This window comes from Hippopotamus amphibius, chromosome 11 (genome assembly GCF_030028045.1).
Source record: "Hippopotamus amphibius kiboko isolate mHipAmp2 chromosome 11, mHipAmp2.hap2, whole genome shotgun sequence".
NCBI classification, from domain to species: domain Eukaryota; kingdom Metazoa; phylum Chordata; class Mammalia; order Artiodactyla; family Hippopotamidae; genus Hippopotamus; species Hippopotamus amphibius.
The window spans coordinates 54,429,705-54,449,582 of NC_080196.1; the positions used below are offsets into that span (position 1 = coordinate 54,429,705).

Below are 19,878 nucleotides of genomic sequence, written 5' to 3' on the forward strand. Positions count from 1 at the left end.
ACTTCATCCAACAGGTATCCCTGGACACACAGAAGTGACAGCTACACACAGAGTCTTAGTGTCACTGCAGCAGAAAAAGACTGAAATGGCCAATGTGTCCATCGACTAAAGTCTCCCAGTTTGTCATTCGTCTTTTGACTTGTTATGCTTTTTCCATTCAGAAAATTTTAATTTGTATGTGATTGATCTTTCTTACATGACTGCCAGTTTTTATTTCAAAATTAGAAATTAATAACTGAAATTGTTTTCCAAATTTTCTTCTGGGACTTTTACATTTTAATTGTTGACATATGATTCCCCCGTAAGCTAATCTGGGATACCCCATCTTTCCCCCACTGAGGTGCCATGTTTGCCTTGCACTGAATTTCTGTAGGTATTTGGGGCTTTCAGGTCCATTCTGCTCGTGGTCTTTGCACAAGCCAGTCTCACTCAGCTACATACAGTCCTGTTGCTAGGATCACAAGGGGTATCCGTGCTCCAGAGACGCACCCGGTGGCAGCAAGGGCGCAAGCTACTCCCTGCACAGGCCTACTGTGTTCTCTAGTGAGATGTCAAAGTTCTCTTCATGTAAATTTTACACATTTCTTTATACATCTATTCATAGGGGTTTTCTCTCTCCTTCCATTAAGACTATTGATTTTTGTGTATCAGTTGTTTATCTAGTCATGTTACCTAATTCTTATGATTTTTAAAGGAAACCCTCTCAGAGTCCCAGGTCAACAATGACATCACTGCCCTGTGTGTCTCACCTCCTCCCCGTCCACAGCCATGGGCTGAGTGGTCTCGGCCTGCTCCTGACTGTAGGCATGTATTATCCACATGCTCTTATTTCCATGGAAATATTAAGACACAGCTCAGTGGATGCATCCACTTGTTCAAAATATGAGTCCCCCCACCCCCTGCCTCCGCTTTACACGCTGAGGCTTCAGAGGTGGACCGCCTTCCGCACAGGTGCCTATCACTCAGATGGAGCACCTGGAAGGCAGGTAAGGAAGGTCCCTCATGGGGGGCACGGTGCAGGGAGTAGCCCCCCACCTCAACTCCGGGAAGGCCAGGCCCATGGAAGCACAAGGGAGGGGGAACCAGACCAGGGAGGAGGATCTGAGCAGGCCCGGCTCCGGCAGCACACGGGCCCCCCCAGACTTTAGGAAGACGGCTCCAGAGAAGCCGCCGCAGAGTCAGCGTGCAGGCTCGGAAGCACAGGTGTGACGGCAGTGGTGGCCCCTGGCGTCTGGCATGGCAGGGTCTGCATTGTGCCCACTTCAAGTCAGCTTAGACGATGGGCACCACTGCCCTGCCTCCAAGCTCTCCGGCAGCAAGTCTCACGCACAGCCGAACGCACAAGGTGGCATTTCCTCTGGCCGACCCCACAGAACAGCGATTTCATGGGTCCACCCAAATGCAAGCAGAACCTTACCAAGTGAGCAGTGCGGGGCTTCCCATCAACCTGAGGGCAGCCCAGGAAGACAGTGGCTCCGGGCCTGGGTCAGTCCTGCTCACAGAATGAACACACAATTACCTCCACATGCGTCCGTGCATCTTTTGGGGTCAGGCCCGGATGCAGGAGAAGTAACGGTTACGACACCCCTGGGAGGACGGGGTTTCCAGCCGCACTCTTGCCACTGGCTTCTCCTCCGCCTCGGGTCACAGCCTGCGCTGTTCCCTCCACAGCTGCTCCTGCAGGGCCTGAGACAGGGACACGGTCCAGTGCTCAATGGGCTCAGAGAACAGTTAAAAACTTACAGGATCCCCTGTCCTGGATCTTTTGAGGGCATGAAATTAAAAATCTAAAGAGGAAACACAACAGGGAAGTGTCCAGTTTAAGACTGAAGGAGGGCCGTTTAATCACAGAAGGATCCACAGCTTCTGGACTGCCTCTACTCTTCACCTGTGATTACTGATCCACATGGGAGACGGGTAAGCGTCTTAAATGTGCGCACAGGAAGGGGTGTGTTTCTCTGTGGCGGTTTTAAATGCTGAGGGTTAAAGCCCTCCTGGCAGCTCTGCATATGCTCCACATGCTCCTCGGGAATCTTTCTGCTCCGTCAATAACACCAGGCTGAGACCCCCACCAACCACCAAGCTGCTGCACAAAGGCTCCAGGGCACAGGAAACTTCACAGCAGGAGAGTGCTCTGTGCCCTCCCTCCTCCTCCCCTGGGGCCTTCTGGCAGTGGGCAGTGCCGTGCTGGCCAGTGCCCTTCCGTAGGGGATTCTGCAGCTGTCCCATACAGCTTTAATTTCAATAAACGTTGTCTTACAACATACCATCAACCTCTCCAATGTGTCTGCACAGAATGTGGAGGCTGCCCCACTTTGGAGAAAGACAATTTCTTTGAAAGGAAGCTTTCCTTTCTATTCTGGGCAATTAGCTAAAAGACAAAGGAACCGGGAAAGAATTTCTTAAGGGAAACGAAACTGTGTAATGGAGGAGAAAAATCACAGAACAGACTGAGGAGCTTGGAAATAATTAGCAGAATAAAGTGATATCCTAATTTGTACATGACAGCACACAAAAAAGACAAGTTCAATGGAAATTAAATTTATTTCTGGATATACCAACTAAAATATGTCATTTTTATTCAGAATATCATCATCAATGCAAAAATAGAACTCTTTTCCCCTATGAAAGTTATATACAATATTGTAGGCTAGATACATGATTATTTTAGTTAGGTCTTCAGTACTAGCTTCTGAAACAACAAATTTACAGTTATAGACATCCAATTTATCATATAAAATATATACAAAGGCATAATTGTAGTGTAGAAAAAATGAAGTTACCAAAATATAACTTATGTCCTTTACTTTACACAAAGTGGACTCCAGTTAACTTTTCCCAAGAGCTTCACCAATGAGTCGGATGGCGACACTCTTGCCTTCGTCTGTTTGAACAACGAGCAAAGCTTCAAACTTGCCTGTGGACCTGGGTTTGAACTGCACAGGCATGTTGATGTAGTGCTGGGCTCTGCAGAGAGAAAGGGGTGTCAGCATCGAGGCCGCGGCACATGGAGCCCCTCCAGCCTTACGATGCCTGGTGGAGAGCAAACCTGGTCAAGGAAGCTGGAGTCAAGAGGCCCAGGCCTAGTTCTTTGTCTATAGAAGCAGGAGGCCCCTGGCTGCCGGAAGGTCAGTGAGCACGTGCCATCGACCGCCCCTGTGGCAGCGGGAACAACGTTTATAGGGCTGGTGGGCTTTGCTCCAGATTTCATACGAAACCTACCAGAAGTCTTCTTCAAAATTTTCAGATTCTTTTGAGGCAGATAATGAGTGCCCTGTGTTTAAAAGCAGTATGTTGGAGGGTTTATTTTTGCTCATAAAACAAGGTCCCAAAAGCTTCAAAGATACACCTTTATTCCTGGGGAATGATACGCAGGCACTTTCCCACACTTGTGTGACATCACTGACTTTCTGTTTTTATCATTTTTAAGTGAAACTTTACAGCTTTCAGACTCTCCTCAGAGGGCAGCCCCCCCCCCCCCCACTTTGATCTCAGCCACACATGTTCAGGCTCAGCACTCAGCCCTGACCTGTGCTTTTGTTTCCAGCATGTTTCCTGATGAATCCAGCACAGTGGGCTAGAAATACAGAAAACTCTCTAAAGTATTTCAAAGCCCTTTTCCTGCATATAACTGATAACACAGAATATACATGTTTAAAGTCTGGGTCATTTCCCCCAATGCATTTACCTCATTTCCCCACATCAAAGCTAAGGTGCCTTTAAAAACCTGGTTCCTTTCGACAGCCTTGACAAACGACAACCTTCTCTTTCATGTGAGCGTCCCAATCCTCAGAATAACACAGTACTATCTGCCAACCCAACAGGCTCTGTAACTTATGAATTAAAGCATTACATAAATCTCTAGAGGATCCCATTATTCACGTGGAATACAGAACCCTATATTTAACTGAGGAAGGGTTCTGAAAAACATATTATGACAAATATGTATCACCTGCTTTAGATTTACAGACATGGAATAAATGGGGGGCAACTTAGAAAGAACTGTGGAGTTCACATGCTCCAGCACCCAGCAGCACGGTGAAGTAGTGACTGTGCTGTTCCCAAGAGGGCTTTACACTCTCTCCACACACACATACACACCCCACGTACACACTCCCACCGCACACTCTCACATACACACACACCATGTACATACACACACATACCATGTACACACACACACCACATAAATACACATACCACATACACACACGCCCCAAATACACAAAACCATGTACACATACACACCACATACACACATACCACGTACACACACACTCACGCACACTCACATATACACACACCTCACCTAAACACACACACGCACGCTTACATATACATACACACTACACACACACACACATACACACTTACATATACATACACACATGCTATACACTGATACAGGAAACACGTAATAGGAAAACACGTTGACACAATGTGGAGGTCTAGTTCAAAACCTCCTACGAGCTGATGAATTCTGCAGCAGAGGCCCCAGAGCAAGTGGCAGGAGGTGCAGAGTCAGGGCTGGCAGGGTGCTCACAACCACCTCCCCCCTCATGCCCCTAACCTACAAATTACAGCAACTGTAAGTTTTCCTCTTTAACTTAAAACAAGCACTTTGCTGCTCCCTGGCTTCCCTCTGAAGGACATGGAGGGTCTGGCCGCTCAGCTGCAGGGCAGCAGCACAGCACGTGCAGGTGAACCCAGCAGACAGGGCATCAGGTGTGACGTGTCAGCAGAGATTAGACTTGAGTAAACAGTTAACAGAGAATACTTTTGGGGCTGAGAACATGACAAAGTCTTCTTAAAAAGACATAAGAAAGGTACTTCCCTGGTGGCACAGTGGTTAAGAACCCGCCTGCCAATGCAGGGTACATGCGTTCAGTACTTGGGCCGGGAAGATCCCATATGCTGTGGAGCAACTAAGCCCGTGCTCCACAACTACTGAGCCTGTGCTCTAGAGCCTGTGAGCCACAATTACTGAGCCCATGTTCTGCAACTACTGAAGCCTGCGTGCCTAGAGCCCGTGCTCCACAACAAGAGAAGCCACCGCAATGAGAGGCCCACGCACCACAATGAATAGTCCCCGCTCACCGCAACTAGAGAAAGCCTGTGCACAGCAACGAAGACCCAATAAATAAACTGAAGCCAATAAACGCAGTCGATAAATAAAGTAACTAATAAAAAAAAAAGACGAGAGAGATGATCATCTAGAAGCCAAAACAGAACCTTTACCAAAAAACCTCTCATCGATGCTCCTTTTCCATTAGCTCCTTTCACAATCTACCACTTTTCGTGGGTGACACGAACGTGCCCAGCATTTGCCCTTCCCCAGCACCTCCACCCCAGGCAAAATCCCCGGGACATGCAGGGCTCCCTGCCTACTGACCTGGAGTCAGCTGACAGCCCCGCCACATGAGGACAGCTCGGGAAAGGGGCCTCCTGGGAGGGCAGACCTGCGGTGACGGAAGCCACGCTTCTACTCAGGGAGAGGGGTTCACAGGTCCCCAGGCAGGCAGCCCCTTGAGGAAGAGAACGTGACCATGGGGGGCTGGGAGGGCTCCTCAGGGGCCGTGGCACAGAGTATCCTCCTGCCAAGGCCAGCACCGCTGCACCGGCCCCTACAGCTCACAAGACCATCCACAGTCCAACAGCCTTGCCCTTAGGACGCGTACAAAGCCCTCCACGCCTGCACTGACAGCAGCCCCCACCCTAGTCTGTGGAAGAATTCTCAGGTGACCTACAGGAGCAAAACTCTACTTCTCCAAAGTGGAAAGAAGTCATTGTTACGATTGAAGGAACCAGTTTTCCTGCCTTCCTTTATGTAAGACTTAAGCCTATGGACGTGTCATGAGAGAAGAGTTTTCTACGACGTAGAGTTTACTTCACCTGGTTGAACAGATTAAAGTTACTGCTTTGCGCGCGTGGTTTTCTTATTCATATTTCATCAAGTTTATACTGAGTTGCTAATTATTAAAGTTGATGCTGGACTCTGTAACACTACACATTTATCCTAAGTTCCATAATGAAATGCAGCAGAATAACTGAAGTACCTGCCACCAATAAAGTATAACATTACCTTAAATTCTTTTCAAAGTATAAAAAGTTAAAAATTTTTAAATAATGTTTGAAGAGTATAAGCAAACAAATTATATCTTCTGATGCTATTTTACATGCTAGCTTATGTAAACTGTCCAAATTTTGCTTAATTAAAAAATATTTTCTCATGTTTCTAAGTTCTCTTAGATGCTGTGACGCGACTCAGGCTGCATAGGAAAGTAGTGAGTGTCTAATTTAGGACAGCTTAAAATGCTCTAGCACTGGAATGGCAAGTAACCAAGCTCAACTCTATAAAAATGTCTACCTTTAGATGAATAGGATGAAAACATTTTATACTTTAAAACTCGCTTTTAGACAAGTTGAAACTAAGCAAAATGCCACCTCATTTATAAAGGTTCCTCGTTAAGAATGCTTTAAGCACCATGCCTGTCACATCTACAGCACTACAGGGGGCTGTGCGTGAGGAGGTGACGGAGGAAGTGCTACTAGGACACGAGATGGGCAGCCGGGCACACGCAGAAGAAGGACGCTACCAGCTGGTCACAGGGGTCAGATGAGGAAACTGAAGGTGGCAATTATGAAAACACTCTGACATGTTAAATGCCAAAATTACACTTCAGTTTAGGTCGTGTGGTCTCCTGTGAAGGTCTAACAGCTTACTGGCAACCACAAAGTGCTCATGGACCTCATTCAGCTGGCTGATTCCTATAGCCCTGCTAGGAACAGAGGCTGCTGTGTGTAACGCTACTGGGATCCAACAGAAACACATTCTTTTTCTGCAAAGGACCAAGAAAGAGCTGATTTACAAATTTCAGCTAAAATAGAATTACATTTTTTAAAAAATCTGTGAAAGTAAATTAAGCAAAGAACATAACATCAAAAGAGAATTTGAAACCACAGTGTATTCAGTGATGAAAGTTGGAAAAGGAATGTTTATCTCCAGGTAAGTTGACCGCATCATCCTTTAGCCATAAAATGGGTAACAGTGACATAAAGCCAAATAATTTAACAAGTTATTGTAAGTAATGAGTCTTTACCAAAACTGCAGATGAGGTGAATGCAAACACTGTTTTTTAAAAACCTGTTAAGCTCTTCAAGGGAATTTTTTATAAACCTAAAGGTTTCTTGAACTTTTCTTAAAAACAAGATTTCTTTTAAAGATACGAGCTCCTTGAAACAAAAATCTGAAGCCCCTCCAAGTGAGCTTTGACAGGTGTATGGTGGTTTACACAAAAGTATCCCATCCCCGCTGCTTCACATTTAAAGACATACACCTGCAAAACCCTGACCAAGCTCAGGTACATGAACCAGGCAGAGTAACTGGAAAGCAGAGTTAATAAGGCCGTTATGATAAAGTTCAAATTCAGATAATAACGATGTTCAGGACAGATCACTTGCTCAGTATCAATCTAAACTCAGTTACTAAAAAGTACCACAATTGGGAATTTCAAGGACCTATTTGTAAACAGGTGAAGTGCTTCTGCAGCCGTGCCTCAGTTTAGCACAGCCAACCTGCTCTAACGACCACGGAATGTCGCCAGTCTCAGGCCGTCATGGGAGGGACCCACAGACAAGAGCTCAGGGAAGACAAGCAAGAAGGCTCAGACATAGGAGTGTTGTAAACCCAGGTCCCTCTCTTCCATGTTCTCATTGAAGGGATTGGCCGGAAAAGCACGGACAGAAACCGTGATGCTCTATCGACATCTGTGAGACCTGTGGGAGCTCTCTGGGTGCTCTCAGGACTGCCTTTCACGTGCTCCTGTAACAATCCAGGCTGCCAGCAACTTTATCATCTCCATTTCACAAATTAGGAAACTGAGGCTCAGAGAAACCAAGCAAGTCCATGGTAACATTCTAGATATATTCATTATTGACTCTACACAACTCATGCCTTTAGGCTGGGCTCCTGAGAGGCAGGTTTCATAGCACACGGGATGGGGAGGGGGGACAAGAAGGGCAAGAAAGGATGAGAGGTGGAAGGAGCGGCCCCCACGACACATCTTCCAGGATCTGGAGTAAGTGCAGGCTTCGGAATCAGCGCTGCAAGGTTAGTAGCTCAGAGACAGCCCTTGAATGTCTGGGAGTGGGCCAAGTTTTCACAGAAGAGAACATGTTTCTGTGACAGCATCCTGATGCTAAAATGAAAGATCTCATAATTAAATGGTTTAATTAAAGATTCAATGATGAAGATAAAATTATTTTTCAGTATTAAGTGCAATAGGACCCTACTGTTAAAATTCTAAATAATAGTGACAATCCAGTTTGAGATTTCAGCCTTTAGGTACATCATGTGGAAAAAGAAAATTAGCAAGACCCCAAAACAATTAACAAAATGGCAGTAAGTACATACCTATCAATAATTACTTTACATGTATTTAAATGTTCCAATCAAAAGAGTGGCTGAATGGATACAAAAACAAGACCTGTATATATGCTGCCTAAAAGAGTCACTTCAGATCTAAAGACACACAGGCTGCAAGTGAGAGGTGGAAAAAGGTATTATACGGAAGCAACCCAAGTGCCCATCAACAGATGAATGGATAAAGAAGACGTATATACACAGTGGAATGCTACTCAGCCATAAGAAAGAATGAAGTCTTGCCATTTGCAACAACATGGATGGACCTAAAGGATATTATGCTAAGTGAAATAAGTCAGAGAGAGACAAATACTGTATGATTTCACTTACATGTGGAATCTAAAAAAACAAATAAACACACAAAACAAAACAGAAATAGAGTCAGAGATACAAAGACCAAACAGGTGGTTGCCAAAGCGGATGGGGGTAGGAGGAGGAAAGAAATAGGTGAGCAAGATTAAGAGGTACAAACTCCCAGTTCCAAAATAAACGAATCACAAGTATGAAATGTACAGCACAGGGAATACAGTTAATAACTATCTAATGTCTTTGTGGTGATGTATCATCCTAGACTTGGTGTAGTGATCAGTTTCAAATGTATAGAAACAAACATAGAAATACAGGAACTAACAGTGTTGTAGGTCAATTATACTTCGAAAACAAATGCATGGAAAAGATCAGATCTGTGGTTACCCAAGGCGGCAGGGGTGGGGGAGAACCCTATGAAGACAGTCAAAAGGTACAAACGTCCAGTTCTGAGGTAACTATGTACCAGAGATGTAATGTACAACACGATAAACATACTGAACATGCTGTACATTACATATGAAAGTTGTTAAGAGAATAAATCCTAACAGTTCACATCACAGGAAAAATAACTTTTTTCTGTCTTTAATTTTGTATCTATATGAGATGATGGTGTTCACAAAGCTTACTGGGGTCATCATTTCATGATGTATGTAACTCAAACCATTATGCAGTACACCTCAAACTTAGTGCTGTATGTCAATTATATCAATAAAACTAGGAGAATATATATATAACCTTAAAAATAAACAAAAACAAACACATTAGGAAAAAAAAGAAAATAAGCAAAGGCAAGAAAATGAAGCCCTGATTTAAGAACAATATAGGGTTATTTGAAGAATGACAACTGGAAAATAGGATAATAAAAGTTTTCCCAATTAATTTAGGAAGTTTTTTGTCCTAATTAGTAAAAATTTAAATCCCTGATTCTCAGTGTAATGAAAACAACATGTGATGCAGAAATTACTCTAAAGTTAATCACAAGATAAAGTTCTGTGTAAGCATATGGCTGTCAAAATATTGGGAAACAGGAATCACACGTTACATGTAAACACCACTAAGTCCAAATCTGAGTCACCACTCGCCACGCACACCTGGCTCAAGGACTGTTTCCCCAGCAGGTGCTTCATCTCCTTCGCCACATGCTTGGTGCTCTGTGGTATTGGTGATGAGGGTGAGGGGCTGCAACAGAGGGAGACCTTGAAGTCCTAATCCCCAAGAGCAACCTCGGGGTCCTGAACACCAAGACCTGCACCAGGATGAGAACATTCTGATTTATGATAAACTCACCTCAAGGAATATTTTGAATGTTTGACGTAGAAAGGCTCTCTGGGACTTAAAAACTTGAGCTGGAATTTAATACGAAATATTTTATGAAGTTATACAAGTTAGAAATTTGTGCATACTTAAATCAACATACCACGCATTTGTTTATGTACAGCCACAAAATTAGGTAAAATGATAAACGCTCATGAAAACACTCAGGGGAATTTTAATGAGTTTACTCTAGTTCTGACTGGAGTAAATGTTATCCAGAAATATGTTGGTGTGATGGTACAGAAGAAAACAAGAGGCGAAGTTTAAAAATGAAAATATGAAAACACCAAATAATTTTCAATTTTTAGGTAAAGCATCATGAACTTCCCGTAAGTTTCTTTTCAAATACAGTTATTAACGCATTTTAAAAATTAACTATTATAACAATCTATAAAACAAGCTTCTAATTATCAGGAAAATGTTTATCAAATAGTAGAATACATTTACTTTTCCAAAACCCACAGCAGTATTTGCAACTTACCGAGTGTGTAATAAAAGAATTATTTCGCAAATTGACTTTCAACGTCCTTGACTCCCCAACTCTTGTTGGCAGGAACCGATACACATCTTCTGGGGCATAAACTCCACGGTGGGTCAGGTCAAGCTGCTTGCTATGGAGACAGGTTTAAAAGTTAACTATTTAAAATCCATAGTAACTTAAACTATTTGAATGTATTAAATTATGAAGTGTGGCTTTAATTTGCGTTTTCTCCCACAACTCAAATTAAAGTAGTTTTGTAAAGGCAACTGACTCATCTGTGTTAAGACAAACTGCGGGTGGCAGGACAAACTGCAGGTGGCAGGAAGTGTCCAGGGGTGCCGGGCAGCAGTGCTTCCTCCTCCCTGAGGAGGAGGAACTTAACATATCCTCCTTACAAGCACCTTCCTCCAGAACTAAGTTAGACCTAAATGTTAGTTAACTAAGGATTATAAGAAACATTTTCATGTAAGTCAGAAAGAGAAAAACAAATACCATATGCTATCACTTCTATGTGGACAGGGGCTTCCCTGGTAGCACAGTGGTTAAGTACCCGCCTGCCAATGCAGGGTACACAGGTTCGATCCCTGGTCCAGGAAGATCCCACGTGCCACAGAGCAACTAAGCCCATGTGCCACAACTACTGAGCCTGCACTCTAGAGCCCGCGAGCCACAACTAATGAGCCCATGCTCTGCAAGTACTGAAGCCCGAGCGCCTAGAGCCTGTGGCTCCATGACAAGAGAAGCCACCGCAATGAGAAGCCCACACACGACAATGAGTAACCCCCACTCTCCGAAACTACAGAAAACCCGTGCAGCAATGAAGACCCAGAGCAGCCAATGAATAAAAGTAAATAAATAAAATCTTTAAAAAATAAAGTAAAATAAAATACAACACAAATGATATCTATGAAACAGAAATAGACTCACAGAGAACCGACTGGTGGTTGCCAAGGGGGAGGGGCTGGAGGAGGGAAGGATTGGGAGTTTGGGGTTAGCAGATGTAAACTATTATATGTAGAATGGATAAACAACAAGGTCCTACTATATAGCATAAGGAACTATATTCAATATCCTAAGATAAACCATAATGAAAAAGAATATTAAAAAAACAAATGTATACACACGTGTAACTGAACTGCTTTGCTATACAGCAGAAATTAACAATGTTGTAAATCAACTATAATTCAATTTTTAAAAAGTTAAAAAAAAACCACATCCCTGAAAAAAATTTTTTCATTAGATAAAACACATATTATCATTAAAGCTTTTAAGCTGCTACATTTTTAAAAGTTTTTAAGAACCTACTTTCATACACTGTTTCCAGGAATGTAAAACAAAACAGCTACTTTGGGAACATTCTTTGACAGTTTTAGGTTAAATAAATTCCTACCATACGACCCAGCAATTCTACTTAGATATTTTTACCCAAAAGAAATGAAAAAATATGTCCACATAAAAAATACGTCCACAACATAATAATGTTCACTGCACTTTCATTCACAAGGGCTCCAAGCCAGAAGCCACCAAACACCAAAAGGAAAATGCAACAGTCGTGATGGGCTCAATGATGGGGCATGTGAACCAACAACAAAGGAACAAGCCACAGGTTCACTCACCAACAGGGATGACCCCCAAATCAACACGTTACGTGAAAGGAGCCAGACACAACCTAAGTGCACATGTGCGTGAAATGCCACAAAACTATGGCAACAGACGGGAACAGAACACATCCTGGGTGAGGGTGGAGGTGGCTGCAGAGAGGCAGGTGAGAACTGCCCAGGAGAGAGGTGCAGCCTCTACCTTGACCGCACGTTGATCACAGGTGAGCCACTGGGCATTTTACCGAATATAATTATATCTCAATAAAGTACTGGAAAAATTCTTAAGAATGACAGCAACAACCTACCCAGGTATGAGAGCAGAAGCCTTTGATACAGCTTGTCTTCGGGGTTTAAGTAAATTATCTATTTTAATAAGGCTATTTGTGGAAATGCGTGAATTTTCAGGCTCACGTTCTGCTTTGACACTCTGTATAAAAAAATCACAGGGTGGAGGAGGAGAAATAAATATATGGACATTTACCTACTCAAATTCTGCTACTTCCTTTCTAATTTTTAAAAAGGAGATTTAAGATTTTTAAATTTTTTTAATCACAAATGCTTTATCTTTCACTGTTTCTCTCTCTCACACACACACATAATCTTACCTAATTAAGGCAAACATAGATTTCATAGAGCCAATCGATAAAGACACATAAAACTAAGATGATAAGAATCTATAACAGAATTAACGGGATTACAATAATACCAGGAACATAGCATTTTCAGGCCAGTTTTTCATGCCAGTTTCACTTGGGTATTTAAAACACACCCAATAATTTACATAAGTTCAGTGTAACACTCACATGTCCAGAGAGCTGGAATCTCAAGGTGTGCTTCAGGTGAGGCTCTTTAAGAGGGTGACACTCAACATCCCAAAACTGGGCATAGTTCCCTCTGTCTCTGGGCAGAAACGTGACAGAGACCTATAAATAACACGACCAGGAGAGAAACTCAGTCACTGAGCCTTGCACATGTGTAGTCAGATGACCAACTCAAAGTGTGGTATGAAAAAACTGAAGGGAAAAATGTCTCTGCATTGGCTAATTTTGCCACTAATGAAAAAGAAAACTTGAACATTTTTACTGGGCTTGTTACTGTATCAAATCAAGGTATATTTTTCTTTAAGTAACATACTCCTCAAAATGTAAAATTTTTAATTAGATTTTCTACATATAGTATCATGTCATACGGAAACAGTGAGTTTTATTTCTTCTTTTCCAATTTGGACCCTTTTATTTCTTTTTCTTCTCTGACTGCTGTGGCAAGCACTTCCAAACCTATGTTGAATAAAAGTAGCGAGAGGGGTCATCCTTGTCTTGTTCCTGACCTAAGGGGGAATGTGCTCAGCTTTCCACCCCTGACTAGGATGTTACCTGTAGGTCTGTCACATGTGGTGTTTATTATCCTGAAGTATGTTCCCACTTTCTCAAGAGTTATTTTTTGTTGTTTTTTTTTGTTTTAAATTTATTTGTTTGTTTATTTATTTATTTAATGGGCTGTGTTGGGTCTTTTTTTGCTATGTGTAGGCTTCCTTTCGTTGTGGTGAGTGGGAGCTACTCTTCATTGGGGTGCGCGGGCTCCTCATTGCCATGGCTTCTCTTGTTGCGGAGCACGGGCTCTAGGTGCGTGGGCTTCAGTAGTTGCAGCACATGGGCTCAAAAGCACAGGCTCAATAGTTGTGGCACACGGGCTTAGTTGTTCCACGGCATGTGGGATCTTCCTGGAGCAGGGATCGAACCCGTGTCCCCTGCATTGGCAGGTGGATTCTTAACCACTGCGCCACCTAGCAAGCCCCTCAAGAGTTTTTAATCATAAATCATTGCTGAATTTTATAAAAAAACTTTTTCTGCATCTATTGAGATGATCATATGGTTTTTACTCTTCAATTTCTTGATGTGGTGTATCACACTAATTGATTTGCAGATATTGAAAAATCCTTGCATCCCTGGGATAAATCCCACTTGGTCATGTATGATCTTTTTACTATATTGTTGGATTCAGTTTGCGAGTGTTTTTCTTTGAGGATTTTTGCATCTATGCTCACCAGTGATATTAGTCTGTAATTTTCTTTTTCATGCGATATCTTTGCCTGGTTTTGGTAACAGGGTGATGATGGCCTCACAGAATGAGTTAGAAAGTGTTCCTTCCTCTGCAATTTTTTGAAAGTTTGAGAAAGATAGGTGTTAAATCTTCTCTAAATGTTTGGTAAAATTCACTATACTACAAAGCTACAGTAATCAAAAACAGCATGGTACTGGCTCCAAAACAGACACATAGATCAATGGAACAGGACAGAAAGCTCAGGAATAACACACCCATTTATGATCAGTTAATCTGTAACAAAGGAGGTAAGAGTATAAAATGGAGAAAAGACAGTCTTTTCAATAAGTGGTTCCGGGAAAACCAGACAGCTACATGTAAAACAATGAAATTGGAACATTCTCTCACACCATATACAAAAATAAACTCAAAATGGATTAAAAACCAGAAATCATAAAACTCCTAGAGGAAAACATAGGCAGAACATTCTTTGATATTAATCGTAGCAGTACTTTTTTTGGATCTGTCTCCTAAAGTAAAGGAAATAAAAGCAAAAATAAACGAATGGGATCTAATTAAACTTAAAAGCTTTGCACAGCAAAGCAAACATCAACAAAATGAAAAGACAACCTACTAAGAGGGAGAAAATATTTGCAAAATGATATGATCAATAAGGGGTTAATATCCAACATATAAACAGCTCACACAACTCAACGTCAAAAAATCAAACAACCGATTAAAAAATGGGCAGAAGAACTGAATAGACATTTGTCCAAAGAGGAAATGCAGATGGCCAACAGGAGGCACATGAAAAGATGCTCAACATCGCTAATCACCAGAGAAATGCAAATCAAAACCACGAGTTATCACCTCACACCTGTCAGAATGGCTATCATCAAAAAGAACACAAATAACAAATGTTGGTGAGAATGTGGAGAAAAGGGAATGCTTGTACACTGGTGGTGGAAATGTAAACTGATGCAGCCACTATGGAGAACAGTATGGAAGTTTCTTGAAAAACTAAAAATAGAACTACCATATGACCCAGCAATTCTATTCCTGAGTATTTATCCAAAAATAAATACATAAATAAATACACTAATTTGAAAAGATACACACACCCCAATGTTCACAGAAGCACTATTTACAATTGTCAAGATATGGAAGCAAACTAAGTGTCCATCAATAGATGAATGGATACAGAAGATATGGTACATGTGCAACGTAATGTTACTCAGCCACAAAAAAGAATAAAATTGCGCCATTTGCAGCAATATAGATGGATTTGGAGGGCATTGTGCTAAGTGAAAAAAATCACACAGAGAAAGACAAATACTGTATGATATCACTTATATACGGAATCTTGAAAAATACGAGTAAAAACTAAGCAGACTCACAGATGTAGGGAACAAACTAGTGGTTACCAGTGGGGAGAGGAAGGGGGGAAGGGCAATACAGGGATAGTGGACTAAGAGGTACTAACTCTTTGGCTATAAAATAAGCTACAAGGATATCTTATACAACATGGGGGCGGGAGAGACTTCCCTGGTAGCGCAGTGGTTAAGAATCCACCTGCCAATACAGGGGACATGGGTTTGAGCCCTGATCCGAGAAGATCCCACAAGCCATGGAGCAAATAAGCCTGTACACTACAACTACTGAGCCCACGTGCCACAACTACTGAAGCTGGCGTGCCTAGAGCCTCTGCTCCACAACAAGAGAAGCTACCGTAATGAAAAGCCTGCGCACTGCAACAAAGACTAGCCCCTCCTCACCACAAATAGAGAAAGCCCACGTGCAGCAACGAAGACCCAACCCAGCCAATAAATAAATACATAAATACATAAATTTATATTTAAAAAAACTCCAACATGGGGGATATAGCCAATATTGTATAATAACTATAAATGGAGTATAAACTTTAAAAATTGTGAATCATTATACTGTACACCTGTAACATACAATGTACAATACTTCAAATTAAAAAATTGAAATAAAAAGTTAAAATACTGCAAATCCTTAAAAAAAAAAGGTCATTAAAAATTCTAGAGTAGAAAACCTAAATGAGAAAGGTCTGACCCCTCAAACACAATCCAGACGTTCATGGAAATGCTATGGGACCCTCTGCTGGCAAAGTGGTGAAGGACGGAGGCCTCGCACCCCACTGACTGCAGGGGACAAGAGCGTCCACAGGAAGGAAGGGGTGGGTGCGGGACCGGGGGCAGAGTGGCCAGGATGCTGTGCCCACTAGAGCAGCTCTTATCCTGACTCACTTTAGAATATCACTCTGACCACACAGCTCCAAGTCAAATACACGAAATTAGTGTGTGCAGCACATAAAAGGTCAACAATGAGGAAGCTGAAATATTTAAAAACAGTATTTTATAAATTTTACCAGTGTTAAGAGATTCTTAATCAAATATTTAGTGTTGAAAACACTGACTCCTAGTTAGGGTAACAATAAATCAGTATCTTTGAATCTGGACTTAAAATGCTCCAGAGATCTGATTTCTGTGGACACAGAACCTGAGAAACAACGGGGCCTGCAGGCTGGAAGTACAGAGACAGGAGGTGCCGGGGGTGGGGGGCATGGGGGTAGACAACACGGCACTGGGAGGACTCAGGAAGGATGGAAACAACCATGCCCTGAATGGTGAGCCACCAGGACCATAGTACCACACATCCTACCTATCCCACTTACACTTCCTCTAACACAAACGAATAAAAAAAGAGGAGGGAAAACCTACCACTGCTGCATATTCTACACCAGGCCCACAACGGGAACTCTAACATGCTTTAGGCTCACTCAGTCTCGTCTCACACTGACCACTGTTTCACAAAACTGTGGTGTGTGTCTCAGTCGTAACCAACTAATCGCTTCACCCTTCTGGATCACTGCTCTATGCATCAACAATTGTGCTCTTTGGTAACACTTCCCTGAAGAGTCCCAGAGTGATGTCCTGTGCACATAAATTAAGTATCCACACCTGGAGAGATCTGATCTTAAAGTGTGGTCCAGAATACAGTGATGAACACAACAAAAATCAGAGACCTCATGGAGGTTTGGAGGTTACATTTCTATGTCAACTATCATGTGAGAAGGAGAAATTCCTGGCAGACAATCTAGTCCTTATTTTTTGCTTTTTTTTTTAACAGCTTTATTCATATACCACATAATTCACCCATTTTAGGTGCAGCCAGTGGTTTTTAGTGTATCTCCAGAACTGTGCAACCATGCCCACAATCTAATTTAAAATACTCTCAACCACATCAAAAGAAATCCCATGCCATGAGCAGTCACCCCCCCATTCTCCACCCTCCCTCCCCCAGCCTCAGCAACCACTAAGCTTCTTTCTGCCTCTACAGATTTACCATTCTAGACATTTCTCATAAATTGAACTGTACAATCTCTGGCCTTTTGAGTTTGGTTTCGCTTGGCATGTTCACTCATGTGATAGCATGTTATTAGCACTTCACTCTTTTTATTGCCAAATAATATTTCACTGTATGGACACATCACGTTTTATTAGTTGACAGACACTTGGGTTGTTTCCACCTTTTTGAGCTACTGTAAATATAGCTGCTATGAACATCTGTGTACAAGTTTGTTTGAACACTGATTTTGAATTTTTTTTTGAGTAAATTATCCTTAAGTGTGACTGCTGGATCACATGGTAACTCCACCTGTAACTTCCTGAGGAATTGTCAAACTGTTTTCACGGTGGCTACACCATTTCCCGTTCCCACCAGCTGTGTAAGCGGGCTCCAATTTCTCCACATCCTTGTTAACACTTGTTGTTATTATTACTATTTTAAAATCTTAGTCATTCTAGTGAGTGTGATGTGATCTCACCTTGGTTTTGATTTGCATTTCCCCAGTGACTAGTGATCCTAAGCAACTTTTCACGTCTTTCCTGGCCACTTACATATCTTCTTTGGAAAAATGTCTATTCAGATCTTCTGCTGATATTTTAACTGGGCATTTGTCTTTATATCATAGAGCTGTAAGAGTTCTTGCCGCATTCTGCATATAAGTCCTTCATCAAATACATGATTTGTCAGTGTTTTCTCCTACACTTTGGGTTTTCTTTTCATATTCTTTTTTTTTTAATCAAAAAATACTTTATTGCTAAAAAATGCTAACCATCATCAGAATCTTCAGTGAGTCGTATAATCTTAATGTAAGAGTAAACTCAAAGATCACTGATCACAATAAACATTAATAAAGAAAACGTTTAAAATATTGTGAGAAGTACCAAAATGTGACAGAGAGACACAAAGTAAGCAGATGCTGTTGAAAAAAATGGCGCTGATAGACTTGCTCCAAGAAGGGTCGTCATAAACCTTGAATATGTGAAAAACACAGTATCTGACTGCGCACAGCAAAGTCAAGTTCTGCTTCTTGGAACTTCCTAGAATTTTTTTCCTGAACATTTTCCATCTGAGCTTGGTTGAATCCGCATCCACAGATGCGGAATCTGTGAACACAGAGGGCTGACCATGCAGGGTACTAGCCCCCAGACGTTATTTACGAATGCGACATAACAACGACATACTCCTTGCTGAAAGGGCTCACAACTCATTTACAGCAACATAAATGTCTAACATATTTTCTATCTTTAAATATCTTTACTGATTTCTTTCTTATACATTCCTTTTATTTTATGCATTTTAGAGCAGAGGACAGGGGTTTGAAGGAAACGAGGGAAAAAATTGAGGCGAGAAAAGGAAGTTTAGAGAAAGAATACGGTAGGAAAATAGCAGATAAGCCAGAACTGGAGACTGGAGGATTATGGGAAGGAGGAGGCCTGGGACCATCAGGTGAGACGGCCACACCCAAGACAGGCACAGGGCACACTGGAGAGGGAAGAGAGCCTCCTGGACACCTTCCATTTGGTCCACAGAGATGCATCACCCTTCAGCCCTAGGGAAGGTACACAGCATCAGTGACTCAAACTGTTCTCTGAGCATAAAAACATATGCCATGTGCTTCACAGACAACACAGAAATGACAGAAATGGAGAGTCAAGCACATGATTATAATGTAAAAGTGAACATACCTCAGCGTGGCAGGCTTTAATAATGTTGGCATGGAGCCCAAAACCTCGGAGACAAAATAAAAACTCACAGAGATACAAGAGCACTTTAAAACGTCATAATCTTTAGGATAAAGAAACCATTTTCTCAACGAAAGTACTAAGCATGTTTAATAAAACTGAAATGAGATCAAAAACAAGGTGCACTGCTACCCATTCCCCAAATCACAGTGATTAGGAAGGTGAGATTTGTGTCGATGAAGGCAGGGCAGTAGGAGCACAGGTGAGCTCCCATCACCAACAGATCTTGACGCAACTGAAATATCCTCCCGTTTCACTTATAGGATGGGATGGAGCAGCCTTGGAAATGAACTGTGCTGGCACGTGAAACACCAAGTGCTTTCCCACCCTCCCACCCAGTCCCCCCGCAGGGTGTGGGCCTGGGGGCAATGTGGGGAGATAGGCTGCCTCCTCCGGGAACGACTCATGACTCAGATAAACTAATGAAAGAGTCCCGGGTCACCCACAAACCCAAAGAAAGAAGCAAGAACAACAGGGGCCCCCACCCTTCAGAGGGACACCGTGCCACCACCCTATGGGTAGCAGGACAGCAGAAGCAGAGAAAGAATCCTCGACTCAGCTACACTCATCTTCTGTCAGGACAAAGGTGCACCC

At 42.3% G+C, this 19,878-nt stretch overlaps 1 protein-coding gene across 8 annotated transcripts in view; it reads right to left on the reverse strand.

Moving 5' to 3' along the window:
• Positions 1-2,536: 2,536 nt before the first annotated feature.
• The window catches only part of CEP192 (centrosomal protein 192), a 110,039-nt gene continuing 92,697 nt past the window's right edge, over positions 2,537-19,878 (reverse strand). For 2 of the 8 annotated variants that reach the window (XM_057699775.1, XM_057699779.1), the window contains 6 exons: positions 14,172-14,276; positions 12,931-13,050; positions 12,433-12,554; positions 10,527-10,656; positions 10,019-10,077; positions 2,537-2,967 (listed from right to left, as the gene is read on the reverse strand). In XM_057699775.1, the coding sequence (XP_057555758.1) occupies positions 2,829-2,967; positions 10,019-10,077; positions 10,527-10,656; positions 12,433-12,554; positions 12,931-13,050; positions 14,172-14,276 (675 nt within the window). In that variant the 3' untranslated portion in view covers positions 2,537-2,828. Of the gene's footprint in view, positions 3,275-10,018; positions 10,078-10,526; positions 10,657-12,432; positions 12,555-12,930; positions 13,051-14,171; positions 14,277-19,878 lie in introns of those variants that run through there. The other 6 variants (XM_057699772.1, XR_009048070.1, XM_057699771.1 and 3 more) reach the window with 6 other exon arrangements.